The sequence below is a fragment of the Brienomyrus brachyistius genome, chromosome 5, assembly GCF_023856365.1.
Source record: "Brienomyrus brachyistius isolate T26 chromosome 5, BBRACH_0.4, whole genome shotgun sequence".
NCBI classification, from domain to species: Eukaryota; Metazoa; Chordata; class Actinopteri; order Osteoglossiformes; family Mormyridae; genus Brienomyrus; species Brienomyrus brachyistius.
The window spans coordinates 24,353,244-24,371,163 of NC_064537.1; the positions used below are offsets into that span (position 1 = coordinate 24,353,244).

General features: G+C 47.5%; 2 protein-coding genes across 2 annotated transcripts; one reads left to right on the forward strand and one right to left on the reverse strand.

Annotated features, from left to right (window-relative positions):
• Positions 1-4,605: 4,605 nt before the first annotated feature.
• On the reverse strand, positions 4,606-6,416 carry LOC125742353 (histone-lysine N-methyltransferase SETD1B-like). Its single transcript, XM_049014271.1, has 4 exons — positions 5,843-6,416; positions 5,104-5,707; positions 4,848-5,006; positions 4,606-4,744 (listed from the first exon to the last, which is right to left on the reverse strand). The coding sequence occupies exons 1-4, from the start codon at positions 6,150-6,152 to the stop codon at positions 4,606-4,608; spliced, it is 1,212 nt and encodes a 403-aa protein (XP_048870228.1). The 5' UTR covers positions 6,153-6,416.
• A 3,695-nt stretch (positions 6,417-10,111) lies between these two features.
• On the forward strand, positions 10,112-17,497 carry tmem204 (transmembrane protein 204). The gene is made up of 3 exons (XM_049015301.1): positions 10,112-11,007; positions 11,622-11,777; positions 15,794-17,497. Exons 1-3 carry the CDS (start codon positions 10,731-10,733, stop codon positions 16,036-16,038), a joined length of 678 nt encoding a protein of 225 aa, XP_048871258.1. The 5' UTR covers positions 10,112-10,730; the 3' UTR covers positions 16,039-17,497.
• Positions 17,498-17,920: the final 423 nt, after the last annotated feature.

Genomic DNA, 17,920 nt, shown 5'->3' on the forward strand with positions numbered 1-17,920 from the left:
TACACTCAGATACAGGTCACTTGTAGTTATGAATGTGAACCGTCCAGATAGACAAATCCGATATGAGCATTGAATGGAATACACAATAAATCGTTCCGAAATGAACAATGTGGCTGGCAGTGTGAACGTAGCCTTAGTATCAGGAACAGTCCCTGCTTTATTCTGTCTGTTGTCCCAACTTGGCCAGCAGGTGTCGCTGGCAATCCAATTCTTAGTGTTTGAGTCCTGAGTATTTAGTGATGATGAACCTCACCTGTGTTTTGTTCCCAGTCCAGGAGTTCAGTTGATTTTTATGGTCTGCACCCGATCCTCATGTAGCCCTCCTTATAAGTGTTCATGTGTGCTTGCCCTTGCTCTACTCTATTGTTGACCATTGTAGATGTCAGTGTTGTGTGCTGTAGTCTCCTCAGATTTTGTAGGTGCTGTTAGTTGTCTTAGATGTGTCTCTTGCGTATCCCTACATTTAGGTATAGCCCCTGTTGGTTGTCTTAGATGTGTCTCTTGCGTATCCCTACATTTCGGTATAGCCCCTGTTGGTTGTCTTAAATGTGTCTCTTGCGTATCCCTATATTTCGGTATAGCCCCTGTTGGTTGTCTTGGATGTGTCTCTTGCGTATCCCTACATTTAGGTATAGCCCCTGTTGGTTGTCTTAGATGTGTCTCTTGCGTATCCCTACATTTAGGTATAGCCCCTGTTGGTTGTCTTAGATGTGTCTCTTGCGTATTCCTACATTTAGGTATAGCCCCTGTTGGTTGTCTTAGATGTGTCTCTTGCGTATCCCTACATTTAGGTATAGCCCCTGTTGGTTGTCTTACATGTGTCTCTTGCGTATCCCTACATTTAGGTATAGCCCCTTTGTTTCTTATTTTTGAGTTTCAATAAAGTCCCTTGTTTTGTTTAAGGCACACTGAGGATCGTTCCCTACATCCTTCCACCATGTCCATCCATAACACTCAGTAGCTGACTGGTGAGAAATCTGCACCAACAGAGGGCACAATATGCACATACTGAGCGAGGAATGGGAATTAAACCCATAGCACTGTGGAGATGTGGCCTGAGCTGAGTCACTGTCTCAAGCAGACCAATAAACCAAAATAATTTATTAAACAATGTTTTTCAGTTTCCTCTTAAATGATACAAGTTAGACTGCAATGATGTAATTGCACCTGACAAGAATAGTATTAATATGTATTTACTGTCATGACCTGCTCGTTTGATCCTCTCGTGCCACGCCCCCTCATTAACCTTGTGTGAATTCCTGATTGTTATCAGCTGTCTGTATATCAAGTGTTATTTCCACTTGTCCTGTGTATTTAAGTCCACGTCAGAGTCTGTATCCCCAGTTCCATCATTAATGTCTCAATTGTATTGTGACCTGTCTGCCTTAATGAATCCCTTATTAATATATAAATATTTCCTAAATATTTAGCTCATCCACAACATTGTTATAGATTTATGAAGTCATATTAGGCCACATCTCTCAAGTGTCTTCACTCATTTCTGAACAGACCATGCCTTTATACCAGGTGCAAGTTCAATTTAATTGGACTCAGTTATAAATTCATTCATGCTCCCCCGCGCTATGCAACAAATCTGGTTCAATTACTAAGATAAGTAAGAACAAATTCTATATACAATCTATATACGATGTCTTCAGTGGGATAGCAATTTCAGGAGAGGCAACACAATTAAGACACTTTCTCCAGATACCTTTATTTCACATCTTGATTGTCATGGGCACGTGATCCTCACTTTTGTTCAAATACTCGTGCTCCTTTCTTTTACCTCCTTGGTCAGAATGTTGTTATAATTGAGAATGGGTTGTCAGCTGCAATTGCATGCAATACCTGGTTTACTAAAGAAAATATTGAGATATTTATTAGAATTTATAATAATCTTGTATTGACTATTATTTGCTTAAATTTTCCTAGAATCTTCTTGAACTGCATGTGTCAGATGAAAACCAGTAATTTTCCAGTTGTGGTCTAATGCATATTCATTTGAAATACTAAATAGACACTCATCAGTTATTTTCCTTCTAAAAATTGAAATCACACATACTGTAGAAATCAGTTATTACCATATGAGTAGGACAATTATACTGAATTACTTAAATCGCAAATAAAAACACATCTACAAACTGAGTCACTCCTATTAGGTTTAAGGTCAGTGAGGAATCTGCGTCTCAGTATGTGTCATCGGTAAGTTGTCCTGACACCCAGAACTCTGACTTGTTATTGTATTCCTGGACTGGGAGAGATGTACATGATAAACCTTAACAAGGTGTGCAATCATGAGGAAATAATCAGCGACAATGCTAACCAACTTGGAGCTGTTTGTCTTTGTATAACCGCAGATCTCAAAGTGGTTAATCCTGTTTATACCACAGCTAACGAACAAATAATTAATAGACTATCCATCCATCCATCCATCCATTTTCCAAACCGCTTATCCTACTGGGTCGCGGGTAATTAATAGATTAGTCACAGTAAATTTTTCAAAAGAAAATAATTTAATTTAGCATTTAATAATGTTACAATTTCGCTTAAAAAATATGATCCGTATAACAACAGAAGTTGTGGTCAGGCTGCGCGCTGGAAGTCCCTCAAGTTACCATACAAACTGTCAAGAGATAATGGCTTGTGTTTCGAAAACCAAGGAAAATGATGCTAATAAGAATGACTACTTCTTTACGTGTAAAAAGACACGAGTTTTTATATTAACATGTACGCATAATGCACGTTAATATAGCATCTTAGTATCTCTGGAGCACCTTTGAGAGATACATTTTATGAATATCTTAATATTAAAAATTCAAGACCATAACATTTTAAAGAATGGAGAACAGCATCAGGAAAATCAAAACTAAAATAAAATTTACATCAGAATTTCAATTGCAATTGACACTGCAAAAAAAAATCTAAAAGATGAGACACCAGAAGAAGAAGTAGGAGGGAAAAATGATGGTGGTGCAGCTGACTCAAAAAAATCTCCTCTCACAATGCATGTGTCAGATATGCCAAAGGTCATGGCTCGATTAAGGAAAGAGAAGGAACGGTCACCCCCCGGAGAGGATCCGGTATGGGTGAGGAAGAGCCCGCTGTTGGCCTACCTCATGAGGGTGTGGCCTGGGGCAGCAGGAAGCGCATGTATGCTCAATAAATTCCACCAACTGTCTCTGACTGCAATTCATGGCAAGGACTCAAACCAGAAGGCTCTACAAAGGGACGACCTTGACTGGCAGTGCCCCAGAGAGGAGCCAGAGCGCTTTGAAGAAGGGCCCGCAGATGGAAGGAAAAAGCTCAGCAGATACTCCTCTCTGAGCCCTGTCAGAGATCAGGGATGCCCTCATTGGTCCCTGGAGCAGTGGCTCCTGTCCCATATGGATTGCCTGGTGGGCTACAACTGTGGCCGTTGGATAATGAGAAAAATCATTTAAACTTTCACTTATATTAATACAATAAAGTATTTATTTAAAATTCCAAAGTGGTGTCCTAATAGTATTTCAGAAGATTATTGTCTGTATGTGTTGTCATTGCTTTGGCCATATCAACTGTGCTGGCTAAAGTGTGAAAAAGGTAATATAAACACTGAAGTGCTAATCGCACTAGCGTGCCAATGGTATTTACAATGTTATATTAGCATCCTGCTACTCACTAGCTAATTTAATCGCTTGTAAGTGCAAAGTATTTATTGCGTATTGTTTGAGCTGTAATATATGTATTATGTGTTCAGTTTCACAGTGCCTCTTTTAGTAAATATCTCAAACTGCAAGATTTGCTTCCCGGATGTTTATTGGAGGAGCCTGTTAAATATTTGTCAAGCTAAAAATTGCACACTCACATTAGCAAGGACAGAATAAAATGGTTTAGTATTCTGTCCCTCAGCTTAAATGATAACATGACAAGAATCCATCAAGATTTAACACGGTTTTGTTATTGTATTCCATAATTCGGCTTTGTTATTGTATTCCATAATTGTCACGATACTAGAATACGGGTGAGGCAGGTGGGCAGGAAGGACCAGGCAGGAAGGCGGTAATGGGGCAAACGAGGGTTTAATAGGGATAAGGAACAGGACGGAAACGCAGGCAAGGACAAACGGCAGGTAACGTCAATGACAGACAACGGGAACAGGTCAGACCAGGACTTAAATGCACAAGGACTAATCAAAATAAACGGACACAGCTGGGTACGATCAGGAACGAACACGTGGGTAAGCAGGGGGGCGTGGCACACACGAGGAGCGGACGGCCGGGCATCACAGAACCCCCCCCCAAAGGCGCGCTTCACCGGGCACGCCCGGGAGGAGGCGACGGACGAAACGACAGGCAAAACAGGCACAAAGACAGGAAATGGAAAAGAACCTGACACAGGACGGGGAACGCGGACAGACAGAGAAGGAAAGGGGACACAGAGGGAACAGGTGGGACACAAGGGCCAGGAGTGAATGGAGGGAACACAGGACGAGGAGCAGAGACGGGAGGAACAAAGCGAGGGGGAGCAGAGACAGGCGGGACGAAGATGGAAGGAGGAGAGGGGAACGCAGGGACAGAGAAAGGGGGAGCGAAGGAAGGAGGGAAAGAAGCCGGGGACCTGCAGGAGCTACTCCAGCTCCGGAGCCCCAGCGGGCGACGGGAGGCGGCCGGAGGGACCGCAGACGGCCGGGAGGTCGGAGCCGGAAGGGACCCCGGAGGGGCCGAGGAGACAGAACGAGGGACCGAGGAAGGGGCCAAGGAGGGAGCTGGAGGGAGCACCGGGGAAGGGGGCGAGGGAGCAGGCAGGGACCCCGGCGAAGGCAAGGAGAGGGGGGGAGCCGCCGCAGGCAGCGACGTCCTCCGCCGCACCGGAGCGGGAAGATCCGCAAGCGACGGAGGCGCCGCCCTCGGGGAACCCGTAGGCGACCGCCGAGGAACCGGCGGAGGGAGCGAGGCCAGGCGACGAAGTCGCGAAGGGGAACCTGCAGGCGAGAGCCGAGCCGGCGGACCAGGTCCCGCAGGCGCCCCCTGAGCCCCAGCACAGGCGAGCGAGGGCGAGCCAGGGGGCAGGGAGGGAGGGACCCTAGCCCGACGTCTGTGTCCTCTCCCCTTATGGGACACAGACATGAGGACCCGCAACCGGGGTCGGGCTCGTCGGGGTGAAGGTGACGGGGTTGTCAGCAAGGTCCCCGAGGGGTCCCATTCAAGCTCCTCCTCCTCCGTAGAGGGAGGAGCTTCGATGGAGTCCCTTGGGACCTCCTCGGGAACTGGGGCCAGAGGGATAGGAGTGAGGTCCGGATCAGGAGTCTTAGGGACCACAGGCAAGGGAAGCGCCTGCTCTGGAGCAGCAGGCGGCGGCGGCGACAACTGCGCTGACAGCAAAGGCGGCTGCGCCGGCAGCGGAAGCGGCTGCGCCTGTTCGGGAGCCTGGTCCGCTGGTGGAGGAAGTGCCTGCTCGGGTGCAGCAGGCGGCAGAGGATGCGGCTGCGTAGGCAGCGGAGGTGATTGCGGGGATGATGGAATCGCCGGTAGAGGCGATTGCTCCGGTGCGGGGTCCGGAGTCCTCCGGAGCTGGAGTAGCTCCTGCAGGTCCGCCCCGAGACGTTCGAGGTCGACCCGCTCCGAAGCGGGAGAGAACTCCTCGAAGCCCCTCTGGAGTTTGGCTTTGAGTAGTTCCGCCTTGGGACCCACTAGAGTGGCCGGGTCCTCGATCACCCTCCAGTAGAGTCCTTGGAGGGTGATGAATTGGTTAGCTAGTTGAATCTTCTCCGGCGACGGAGGCAAGGAACACGCCTCAGGAGTTCTTCTTGCCGAAGGCGGGACGCGGGGCACACGCCGGATTGCGTCTCTCGTAGCTCGCACACCTCCCCAATTGTCCAGATGCTCCGGTCGGAAAGAATATCGCTCGAAGGGCGGTTGATGGTCTGGGAAAAAGGGCTTCGGGTCTAGGATTAGGAAGGGCTCCTCTCCTTCGTCCTCACCGGAGCCCCAAAGCCTGGCCAAGGAGCTGGCTCCCAGACTGAGCGGTTCCTGGGCTGAGCAGGGGACGAGCTCTCCCTCCTGGATTACGGAGGGAAGCCCCTGGCTGACAAGCGAGCAGGCACCCAGACAAAGCGATTCCTCTGGAGTCTTGCTTTTCCTCTGCTTCCTCTTCTTCTTTTGAGGGTCTGTCATTCTGTCACGATACTAGAATACGGGTGAGGCAGGTGGGCAGGAAGGACCAGGCAGGAAGGCGGTAACGGGGCAAACGAGGGTTTAATAGGGATAAGGAACAGGACGGAAACGCAGGCAAGGACAAACGGCAGGTAACGTCAATGACAGACAACGGGAACAGGTCAGACCAGGACTTAAATGCACAAAGACTAATCAAAATAAACGGACACAGCTGGGTACGATCAGGAACGAACACGTGGGTAAGCAGGGGGGCGTGGCACACATGAGGAGCGGACGGCCGGGCATCACAATAATAACTCAAAAAGTATTTCACAGATCTCTATCAAATTTGTGAGAAATTGCACCAAATTTGAATCAGCGCTGTGTACCTGTGCTACATGAGAGGACAGCCATGGATGTAGATCTGGCGATCAATATGATATTGAGACAAATTACAGAAAGTTGAACTTTTAGTAGAGAAGTGGGTGGTGTGTGATAGGGTGTCTATAGATTGTACAGGTTGGGGGTGTGAGAGGAAGAGGGCTTACATGGGAGGGAAGGGGTAACTGGGCCATCTGGGGAATATATAATTGTCATACGAACTGTTATGGTACATGCAGGCACGGAGTGGGGAAGCAAGCACGGAAGTCTAGGGAATTGGGTGAACAGGGGGTTTATTATGGGTAAAAGAAACAGTCAGGGATACAGAGCACAAGGCAGAACTGACTGACAAGAAAACACTTAAATACACTGGACTAATGAAACTATAAGAAACCATTGATAACACAGGGATTCATCACGAGGTAGATGGGGGGTTGTGCCACACAAGAGGATCGGCACTATCGGGGCATGACAGAACTCTGTGCGCACCTATAGGGACCGAAGGGGCAACACAAAGGACTCAAGGGGACTTAGGGTACGATGGGACAGCACCTAGGGAAATAAAAGCAAGAAACATCAACGGGGCAACAGGAACAGCACTGAGACACAGAACAGGCACAAAAACGGCAACCACGACTACAGCTGACAAACCACAGGGAACGCAGACACACACAAGGGCTCCAAAGATGGAAACACATGACCAGGGGAAACCAAAGGGAAAGACACTGGGGGAACACAACCAGGGGACAGATCAACAGGAGGGACAAATCCACCAGGGGGCACAAAACCAGGGGAGACACCGACTGAAGAAGGAAAGGGGCCAGGTGGAAACACAGAGGAGCCAGACAAACAGGGAACAGAACCAAGGGGAGGACTACCAAAAGGGGCAAACCTAAGGGGCAAAGAGGAACCAGGGAGCCGAAGGGAACCCCAGCAGGAGGAAGGCAGGAGCAGCAGGGGCCACAAGCGACCGCGAGATCAGAGCTAGAAGGACCCTCAGCGACCGTGAGGTTGAGGGGAGGTGAAGAAGGAGGCAGAAGGACTGCTGTAGGAGATGAGGAGGAAGGCAAAGGGGACACTGGAGGAAGCGAGGAGAGAGTTGAAGCCACTGCAGGTGAAGGTGTAGCTACACCCGGGGGAACCGCAGGTGACCGACGAGTCACCGCAGGGGGAACCGCAGATGACCGACGAGCATGAGTCAGGGGGACCACAGGTGACAGCCAAGCAAGAGATGGGGGAACCCTATGCGACTGCCGGGCGGGCACAAGAGGGACCGAAGGCTAGCCTGGGGGCACGGTGGACGGAACCCAACCCCGGCGTAAATGTCCTGTCCCTTGGCGAGAGACCGACAGACGGGGTCTTGGTCAGGGTCTGCCATGACAGGGTGATGGTTGGGGATGGAGGGGTTCGCTGGAGCAGATGTCAGGGTAATTCCGGAGGAATTCCTCCTTAATTTCTAATGACGGGGGAGCAGCGGTGGTCAGGTGATTAGGGACCTCCTAAGGAACAAGAACTGCAGGCACTGGAGCCAGAACAGGAACATAAACGATACTTGATATCGCGCTCTTTTTATATCCTGGTATGTTTTAAAATCGCCATACTCCGGCCAGCCCTAGTTAGACATACTGTGGCCAGAAAAAAAACGTTTCTTTAGGCGGGAGCCAAAGAGGCTTAAACCATAACTATATCTTTTCTGAGGGAAAAGAAAAAAAAATCGAAATTGGAAAAAAAAAGATTGATAGTTTCCATTCCTTTCACACGTAGACAGTCCCTTGAAAAGCATGCTCTAACAGAATATAAATAGCTATAATGATCATGTAACTGAACTTTATGTTAAGACATCTAGGTTATATGGAACACTACACTGGCATTGTACCGAATGTTTAAAAACAGTAATATCTTTGAAAGGACAATGGGAAAAGCGTATCACACAAACCACATTATGGGAGCATAACTGGAGTCCAAAAGAGAACCAGACCAACATTCAGATATAAAGCAAAAGCGAGACAGATTGGTCTGAAAGAACATAATGCTATAAAAAAAATTCTTTTGAATGTAACTAAAACCTTTTACTCCTCAGATGATGAGTCATTTCTAAAGACAGAAGGTAATGTTCTGTGACAGTAATTTTCTTAAAGTTGAGGAAAACGCTGTTATGGGTCATTTTTATGTAGTCATAATTTATGTCTGTTGCTATTTTTATTCATGTTATGGTATAAACAAATCTCTCTTCCGCACACTTGTCAGCACTGTCCAGTCATGTTTTTATTTTGCGAAAACATTTTTTTTAGAAAGGACATTTGAAGTGAAGGTATTCAAGGTAAGACTGGAATTAATTTTGGTTATTAGTGGTTATTTATTTTTAAGTGTAACTAAGTGTACATTATTTGAGAAGTATGTTTGCATTTTGCACAAAGTACACTAATCAATACATTGTCTAGTCATGTTGTGTTTTTTTATATCATGAAATGTGATTTCTTCCCTCTTAAAATGTATATTATTAATACAGGACTGGGCTGGAATTATTTTATTAAAATAGGTTATATGATTTTAAATAAGACATTACTGTTGTTTTCTACTGTGGGAAATGGATAATGATAATACTGTGATAATAAAGAAAATCAGCTGTAATGGACTGTCATAGGGTTATCATTTCAAATTAAAAGCACCCAGTTATGAATTTTCACATATAAATAAATCACAGTACTTCATTGTAAAATTATTGTGGATTTTTACAGTGAATTACTAAAACTTTTTGTTTACAGTAGTGTACTGTATTTTACATACAATATAGAGTAAGTTATTGTTAAATATTTACTGTAGATTTTACAGTATTTTACTGCCAACTGAAGGATTACTAGCAGTTCCTTCTTGAAAAGAGCCCAAATGCTTGTTTTTCAAATCAAGATATAAATTCCTTCCAGTCACTTAAAGCTCATGTCTCTGCAATACAAAGACAATGTTAAACCATTAAAGGGACAGCAGGTGGCGCAATAGCAGAAAAATCAAGTCAGCTTTTCTCTTCCAAAGCAGATTCCTCTAACCTGGGGTTGTCTGACAGCCCCTCACTGTGAGCAGAGACTTTGCACCCATCTGTTCCCTATTTGCGTCCCACAGCTCCCACCCCCTGCTCCGCCTCGTCTCACAGATACAGATGTGGGCTGTTTATCAAAGCCCGGGCAACAGGAAATTCCCAGAATCTTTAGGGGCCCTTAGACTACAGGGAAATTCCTTAAAAACAGCACACAGCACTGACAACCTGCGTCTAACTGAAAGAAGGCAGTTGATGTGCTACTATAGTTCCCGTACACTGGTGTATGGCCAGACGGGAATAAAGGACTGAAGCCAGAGAGAAAGGAGGTGATGAGGGGGGGCTTCGAGCCCAGCCTCCCGCCCAGTCCTTTTCCTCTCAGGAAACGCATCCTGTTGCTGGTTGGTATTGGGGGGCAGAGATGTTTGTCGTGCGGAGGCAGCGACAGTAAGTACACGCCCCGAGGCTGCGGACATTTGCCACCCCCTGCGCTCTCCTCTTCACAGTGCGCACATACGCCCCCCCCCCCCTCCCCAAGCACACACAGAGGAGCCCCCCTCCCCCACCCAGCCCGAAGCTCAGCGCCGTCACAGACACAGACGTCGACCCCCTTTGCATCTGGAAGTCGCTCCGAGAGAGACATGCCGCGACCTGGACGTGCCACAGTCCGCCCGCCATAATCCCGGGATCCGATTTCTCCTTATCCACTCCTCCACCACCCGCCGAGAGCCAAAAAAAAGGAAGAAGAAAGGGGTCTCCGCCTCTGCCGTTTGGCTGAAACAGCCCCCAGAGAAGAGCCCGGGCAAGAGCGGAGGCACCGGCAGAGCGAGAGAGGGAGAGAGAGGAAGAGGAGCAGCGGCGGCTGGGCAGACACAGCAGCAGCCAGCAAGATCCAGTGGAATGGACCTGACTGATCGCTGTATAAACCCACAGGCGCCTCTAGCAGCGAAGTGCGAGGAAGAGGGCTAAGGGAGCCGCCGGCACTGACAGGCACGAGCCAGAGACTCCAGAGAATGAACGGGGATGTTCTCTAGCTGAAATCCACTGCACTTTGTTTCTGTTCCTCTGTCACACAACGTGGTGGGCACAGCCTGTGCCGAGCGACAGCAAGTCCTGGCGGAGGCGGAGGAGGAGGGGTTAGGGTGAGACAGCAGGGGCTCCCGGGAGGCAGCCGTGAGAGACGGCACATGGCCGTGCAGCGGCTGGTGGCGGCAGCAGTGGCGGTGGCCCTGCTGTCCCTGGTGCTCAACAACCTGGCAGCCTTCACGTCCAGCTGGGTACTCCAGGCGCTGGAGGACGGGCGCAAGCGCAGCGTGGGACTCTGGAAGATGTGCCCCGTGGGTGAGCGGGGACGTGACACGGCAGCGTTGGGCCGCTCCGGGCCGGTTATGCATCGCAGCTGTGAGACGCTGGGCTGGGGCTCTGAGTTCTCGGGCTACAAGGAGTCACGGGCCACCGTCAAACGTGAGTGAAGGGTTGGGAGCGTGCATGCATGTTAGCTGGGTAGCCATGACTCACCTGCTGACCTCTGCTCTTCATAAACTGCTTAATTCTGTCATTGGTTCAGCCGAGTCACATGTGACTGTAATACCAAGAAGGCACTTGCAGGCTGTCAGGTATTGACAGTGCCATCCTCTCCATTGGTTCCTGTTACAGTATTTCAGCAGACAAATCTGAATTTCCTCCAACTGAAAATGCAGTTTACTTAATATCCACATAGGTTTGTTTTCTGTAAAGCAGCCGTGCCGTACTACATAGTGATGTGAAGAAGGTGTATCGCAGTTCATTCATACAAGCATTCTATGTTGCATGGAACTCACAGGTTTGAGCCAAGGAATGGATTTTCCAGCAGAAACAGCCTGGGGGGAATTGTTTTCTTGTTAAATTTGATAAACACAGCTTTGCATCACTGGATGAGAGCAGAGCGCACGGTCCATCTCAGGTTTCATACAATTACATTCCAGTAAACATTAAATTTTTTTCTAATGAAAACATCAGAAGCAGTAATGCCTCCTGGGGTTTGCGCTTGGGGGTGTCCTGTCACTGCACCGACCGGCCGGCCTGCCTTTTGCTTACAGTGCAGTTCGACATGATGCGGGCCTGCAACCTGATGGCCACGGTGGCACTGACTGCCGGTCAGCTCATCTTCCTTCTGGGCCTGGTGGAGCTGCCCTTCATCACCCAGGACTCCCAGTGGTGGGAGGAGGCCATCGCCGCGCTATTCCAGCTGGCCAGTAAGTCACCGTCACGAGCACCTGGAGCCGTCGTTTGGTCCACATGCTGCCCACGGACATGCCCCTGTATCGTTGGGAAACGCCCATGTATGCCATCCTTTCATTATGTCCCTAATTCAAATAATTAGATGCAGTTATTCGTTCATTCCTTCAGATCAGTGTTTCCCACCCCGGTTCTGGGGGAACTACAGATAGTCCGTATGTGGGCTGTCTGGTAGGGAGCTGGGGGGGGGTAAACCCGAGGACCGGGTTGGGAAACACTGTTTCAGATATTCTAAGCAGAATGCTGTTATCCATTGACAAAGCATTTACTCTATCATTTCAAACCAGAAGAAATTGAAGGGCCGATTGACCACAAACGGGGGCAGAATAATCCTAGGCCATAGCCTTGGGCCCCAGCAAACGTCAGGGAAAATGCAACAGTTATTTAAACCTGAGCGTCCATGCTGATGTCAGCCCAAAGCCCCCAGATAAGACAGGGCTTCATTACTGAAGCCAAATACGTCTTGGCGTGAGCTATGGGGTTGAGGGACGCCATGTGGCAAACTCAGGTGAAATCCAGCTTCCTCGCATCTATTAACATCTTTTGACGAGACATCGAGGGATCGGCACGGAACACCAGTGGAACAAAGAGAGTCCAAGACTCGGATGGGGGTTTCGTGGGACCGGCTGATCCCTATCTCAGAGATCAATGCTGGAGGTTCTTGGAAAGCTCAAAAAGGACCTGTTTGAGAGGTGTGGGCCCGGAATACAAACAAACGGATCCCCAACACCGCCTCTGTAGCTCAGCACCCAGCGGCGTCCAGTGCTGATGTCCGTGACGAGGAAGTGTGACGTGCCGTCTCTCTGGGCCCTGTGTCTGGGAGGGGGGGCGCGGAGATTCAGCCCCCCTTGTCGCAAGCGGCTAATTTTAGCCCCCATTGCAGGCTGGTGGGTCGGAGCTACTCCAAGCATTGGGAGCGACAGTCGGGCGCCAGGATATCCCTGCTCAGGACGAGGAAATGCCTGTTACTACCTGTTATGCAAACCAAAAGCGGAGAGGATAGGGCTGGGGGGGGTGGCGGGTGGGGGAGGGGGCATGGTAGGGAGTTTGGTGGCGGTGGGGGGGTACAGTGTTCCCTCGGCTCACAGATCACCATGGGGTGGGACCGGCTGCTGTCTAGATAACCAGCTTCTTTTATGCCTCTGTTTACAGAACGTTCAGGAACAGTATCTGAATAAAAGGCGTCCTTCCGCGATACCAGATAAAACACATGTTCCCTCTGCACGCATTCGCCGGGCTAAAGGCCTTCATCATGGGAAACACCCATTCTGTGATTAATTAGACACACGCTCAAACACACTACGTTCACAGGGGACAATTTCCCTTCATGTGCCCATATTTCAATATCCAACAGAATTTAAGCCGAAGTGACTGAATTTATTTTATTGATATTTTCATTACTTTTCCAGCGAATTGTAGTTATTTTTCCCAGACTAAGTAAGCACATCCTATCGTGAATGGAAAGTCATTCAACTTCCCTTTTCAGCTTAACAGGGAAGACCGTAAATGCAGAGGCTCTGTAATGTCTGAGGTTTCAAAGGCCACTCATCTAGCATGTGGGACATGAACAGGCCCCATTTGGGTACATTCACTGCGTTGGCGCTCTGTTTCATTCACAAGTTGCTTTTATTTCGCGAATGAGGAAAAACCTCGTCAGTCACACGCCGATTCCACACTGACGAAGCTCCCCGCATTCTGCGATCCTGACGGTGTTTTTCGCTAGTGCCCCTCCGTGCTCCACACAAAACACAGAAAACGGGGGCCTTTTCTATGCTATTATAAAAGAGCAGCCCTTACCTCCATGGGTGTCGCAGACATTCCGTCGCGCTTCAGAGAGGAAACGCTGCTAGTGAGGCTGGCTCAGGGCCTGCCGGCGGCCTTGGTCATTGTGCATCAGCCCTCAACAGGGAGCAACATTCTCCAAATTAACAATGACCATTTAAAAAAAAAAATTAAACAAAGTCTCGCTTCCCAACAAATGTGAAGAAAGAAGCGTCTGGCCATTCAAACAAATTTAGCGTTCGTTAATTAACCCCGAAATTCTGAGACCTCAGCCAGTGCCACCTGCAGGCCTGAGGAACCTTTCCCTAATCTTTACAGCCCCCCCACTCCCAAAAAAAAAAAAAAAACCAACGCATGACTGGCTGCCCTCCTGACCACGTTCACTGCCACCGCTCACCTTAAACCGGGCGTGAAGGAAGGAAGGAAGGAAGTACGGAAGGAGATTAAAAGGGGAAGGAAGCTGGAGGTTTCTCGGTGCCAGAGGCTGTTTCACACAGTGTGCTGGCCATTGGCTGCGGCCGTGGTTTAGGAAGAGCTTTTCATTTTTCTTAGAAAAGGACTCCGACAAGGTAAACAAGCAGGCTCTTTAAATAACACCAGTGTAGTACTGACACTACCCTGCCTGAGGAAACTAACTGATTCATATCCTAAACTACTTATATCCGCATTGTCCAGTATGTATTTTTGGTTCTACTATTTCTTATATTGTTTTATTCTCCACTGTGCTGAGGACTGCGAGCTGTTATTGTGCAATTATTGGCTGGGTGACTTTGTTACTGCAGGAACTTAATGTCATAGCCGCTGGAAGCTGTAACTGACATGTTTCATTTTAGCTGGCTGGGTTGAAGCCACTTTTATTTTAAGGTACAAACTAGAAGATTTCTGGTAAATTACCGGCTCTGTGTTGGTGGAAATGAGGCATATGTGACGGTTTTTAGATGCACCTGTAATGCGGAGTGATACAGCTGATGTGAGATGTCCGAGTGCAGTGATACTCTGGCACTCACAGAACGCCTCTTGTCCAATCAGATTTCTTGGTCAGAACTAACTGTTGCATAATTCCCATTATCTCAAAATGTTGGCTGAATTCTTACATTGTTGTCGATTGACGGAATATTTAGAATGCCAGGTGTTTTACAACATAAAGTTTTATGATCAGTACAGGGGTGGGGGGGGGCTATCATACACAGCAAGGGGTACAAGGCAGGATAACAGGGTCCAAAAAGAAATTATAATCCAATGAGTTTTCACCTAAAAGGACGACTGACTGCCTCCGTAACAACTGCTCTACACTCTGCCAGTGACACTCTGTCTGCCAGTGGTGGATTTGCAGTATTATCTCACTGCCTTAAAAACGATAACAACTCAGTTAATTAACCGTTAATTCGTTTTGTTTTTTATTACAGTTTAAATCAGAATTGCGTTTTCAGAAGAGATACTGTATCTCGAAAATCATGTCGTCTCTTCAGTTAACGTCACAGTTGAGCTCTTAGTGCAAGCGCTATTCTGCTGAAAGCTTTTATTTCGCGATTGGTTCATTATCAAATTCAGGGGAAGGTAATTCTTCAAGCTAATTTTAAATTATCTTTTCTCATATGCCATTTAAAACACTTTTATTATTTATAAGTCCGAGCTACACTCTGTTTCCATTCCTAACAACCCCGATCTCCTGCAGTCAAGGCGAACACAGCCTGTTTAAATTAACCCTCGAAGGCCATGCACATCTGTCTCCTTAGAATTACACAGCAAAGAAAGAATTTTTCACTGCCTCCGGAGCTTTAGAGCACATGACCCTTGACCTCCATTTTTCCATAGGCCTTTAACGGGAGAAAAAAAAACAAAGCTTAAAAAGTTGTTTTCCTTAGGCCCTGGTTCGGCATTTATTACTGGAAATGGCAAAAATACTAAGCCCCGCCTCCCCAGAAAACCTGGGAGAGAGATGAGCAGCACTGGGGGCCCCTGAAACTGGATCATCCTTCACGTCTTCCAGTGGCACTGCAGTTTTCTCAAATCATAACCGTTAGTGTGTGATTTATGTAAATATAGTGTGTTTTTTTCTGCACTTGGAAAACAGTGTCAGCCTCCACACCCCATACCGCTCCCCTGGAAATAATCTGTAGCTGCCACAGAAAGTGTGTGAACTTGGGGAGGAATTCAGGGAAGAATTCAGTCTCTTTCTCTTCTCTTTCAGGTTTCTCCCTGGTCATTGGGTTAGTGACGTTCTACCGCATCGGGCCATACACCCAGCTCTCCTACTCCTGCTACGTGAACATCGCAGCCTGCTTGCTGGCCACGCTAGCCGCCGCCATGCTCATCTGGAACATCCTCAATCGGCGTGACGACTGCCTCACGCCGGGCGTCATCGTCATCAGCCGCTCGCTGGCGGCGCCCTTCCGCCCCCGCCTCGACAACGATTACGTGGAGTCGCCCTGCTGAGCCAGACCCCCGTCGGTCCCTCTCCAGGATCTCACCGGACACCATGGACTAACTGGGACACTGCCGGCAGTGTGATTCTCTCTTATCTAAACAGATCACATATAAACTTGGCTTATTCTAAGCCGTGAGCGTAAAAGACAATCGAAATGCTTTTCGCTGTTGCACCATAACATCTGTTTCAGCTGCAGTGGCAAACCAGCAGCTCATGGACCGAGCAGGATGTTAGTGTAACCCACCTGCGCTGTGAGGACAGTGCATGCGTCTGCTGCACCAGGGATGCTTGCAGAACACTGTCCCCACGAAAGCACGCCGAAATGGAGCTTTATATAAACAAAACGTAGTGCTGTATTCAAGAAAAACGAAGATTAATATTCTAGGAAGATGACTAATGATGCTAGCTAGATTTCATTAAAATATTAAATTAAATGAAAATACGCATAGAGGGGTCTGGTACACTGCTGCACAATATTTTTTTGGCCACACAATGAAACTGACAACAAAGGGTGACCCAGAACATGGTGCTGTGTTTAAATTATCTTTGATCATTGCTGACCAGACAAACTCTTCCCTCAACCTGTCATGTCGAGATAAGATCAAGCTGGATCTTGACGCCTTACACGTACTCTATGTGCACTTATTTCATTAGGAATATTAATATTATTATGTATATAAAAAAGTACTGACTTCAAGGCTAAAATTAGCATACACACAAGAATGAGCTACTTCCCGGCAGCAGTTATTTTTGGTACCAGAATCAGATCAACATAAACTCTTTCGAAATAGCCAGCCTCTATGCGCTGTGGTTAATATTTCCCATAAACTGGCCCAGAAAATGGGTGGCATGGTGGTGCAGTGGTTAGCACTGTTGCCTCACACCTCTGGGACCTGGGTTTGAGTCTCCGCCTGGGTTACATGTGTGTGGAGTTTGCATGTTCTTCCCATGTTGTCGTGGGGTTTCCTCCGGGTACTCCGGTTTCCCCCCACAGTCCAAAGACATGCTGAGGCTAATTAGACTTGCTAAATTGCCCGTAGGAGTGTATGTGTGAGTGACTGGTGTGTGAGTGTGCCCTGTGATGAGCTGGCCCCCCATCCTAGGTTGTTCCCTGCCTCGTGCCCATTGCTTCCGGGATAGGCTCTGGACCCCCTGTGACGCAGCAGGATAAGCGGTTTGGAAAATGGATGGATGGCCCAGAAAATCAGAACGGAGTTAATCTGGTTGAAGAAATATCTAAAGCAACAACAAACAGCAGTACTTACTTAAAAAGGATATATTTCTATTGATAATCTGCTCGCTTGTGGTACATATACTTAATTTGATATTGGATATTAATTATGTTGCTATTATATCATACTGCTTTTTGCTGCTGAAGTTCTGTGTCATGTGGTGTTCAGTTTAAAGGTGAAATTAAATTTTTAAAAGAAATAAATATAATAAATATATATTATATATTTGAAAAAACAGCTTCTGTTTTGTCCTCTGTCTTATAAATAATGACAAAAAATATCTCTTGGGACTGTTACACAAGGGATAATCAATAGTGTTGGCAGAGCTGAAGCCAAGATTTTAAATATACCGAGTTCAAGCATGTTAGCCCTTCCTAGGTGTGCCCCATAATGCATCTTGGTTATTAGAGTTGCAGAAAAAAATTCTGAGGACCTGACCTCAGTGTACTCAATGTTGGGTACAGGCATGACCTTTGGTACCTGACAAAAGCAAAAGAAGCATTCATTAGCTATAGCTTATGCCAAAGGGGTCAATTTAAAAATATATCAATGACATGTAGAAATGTACTATTTTCTTTCTGAAAGAGATGAATGAGTTTGAGGGCTGCATACACAAATCACACAAAAAATAATTTTATTCGATGGGTGGATAGATGAT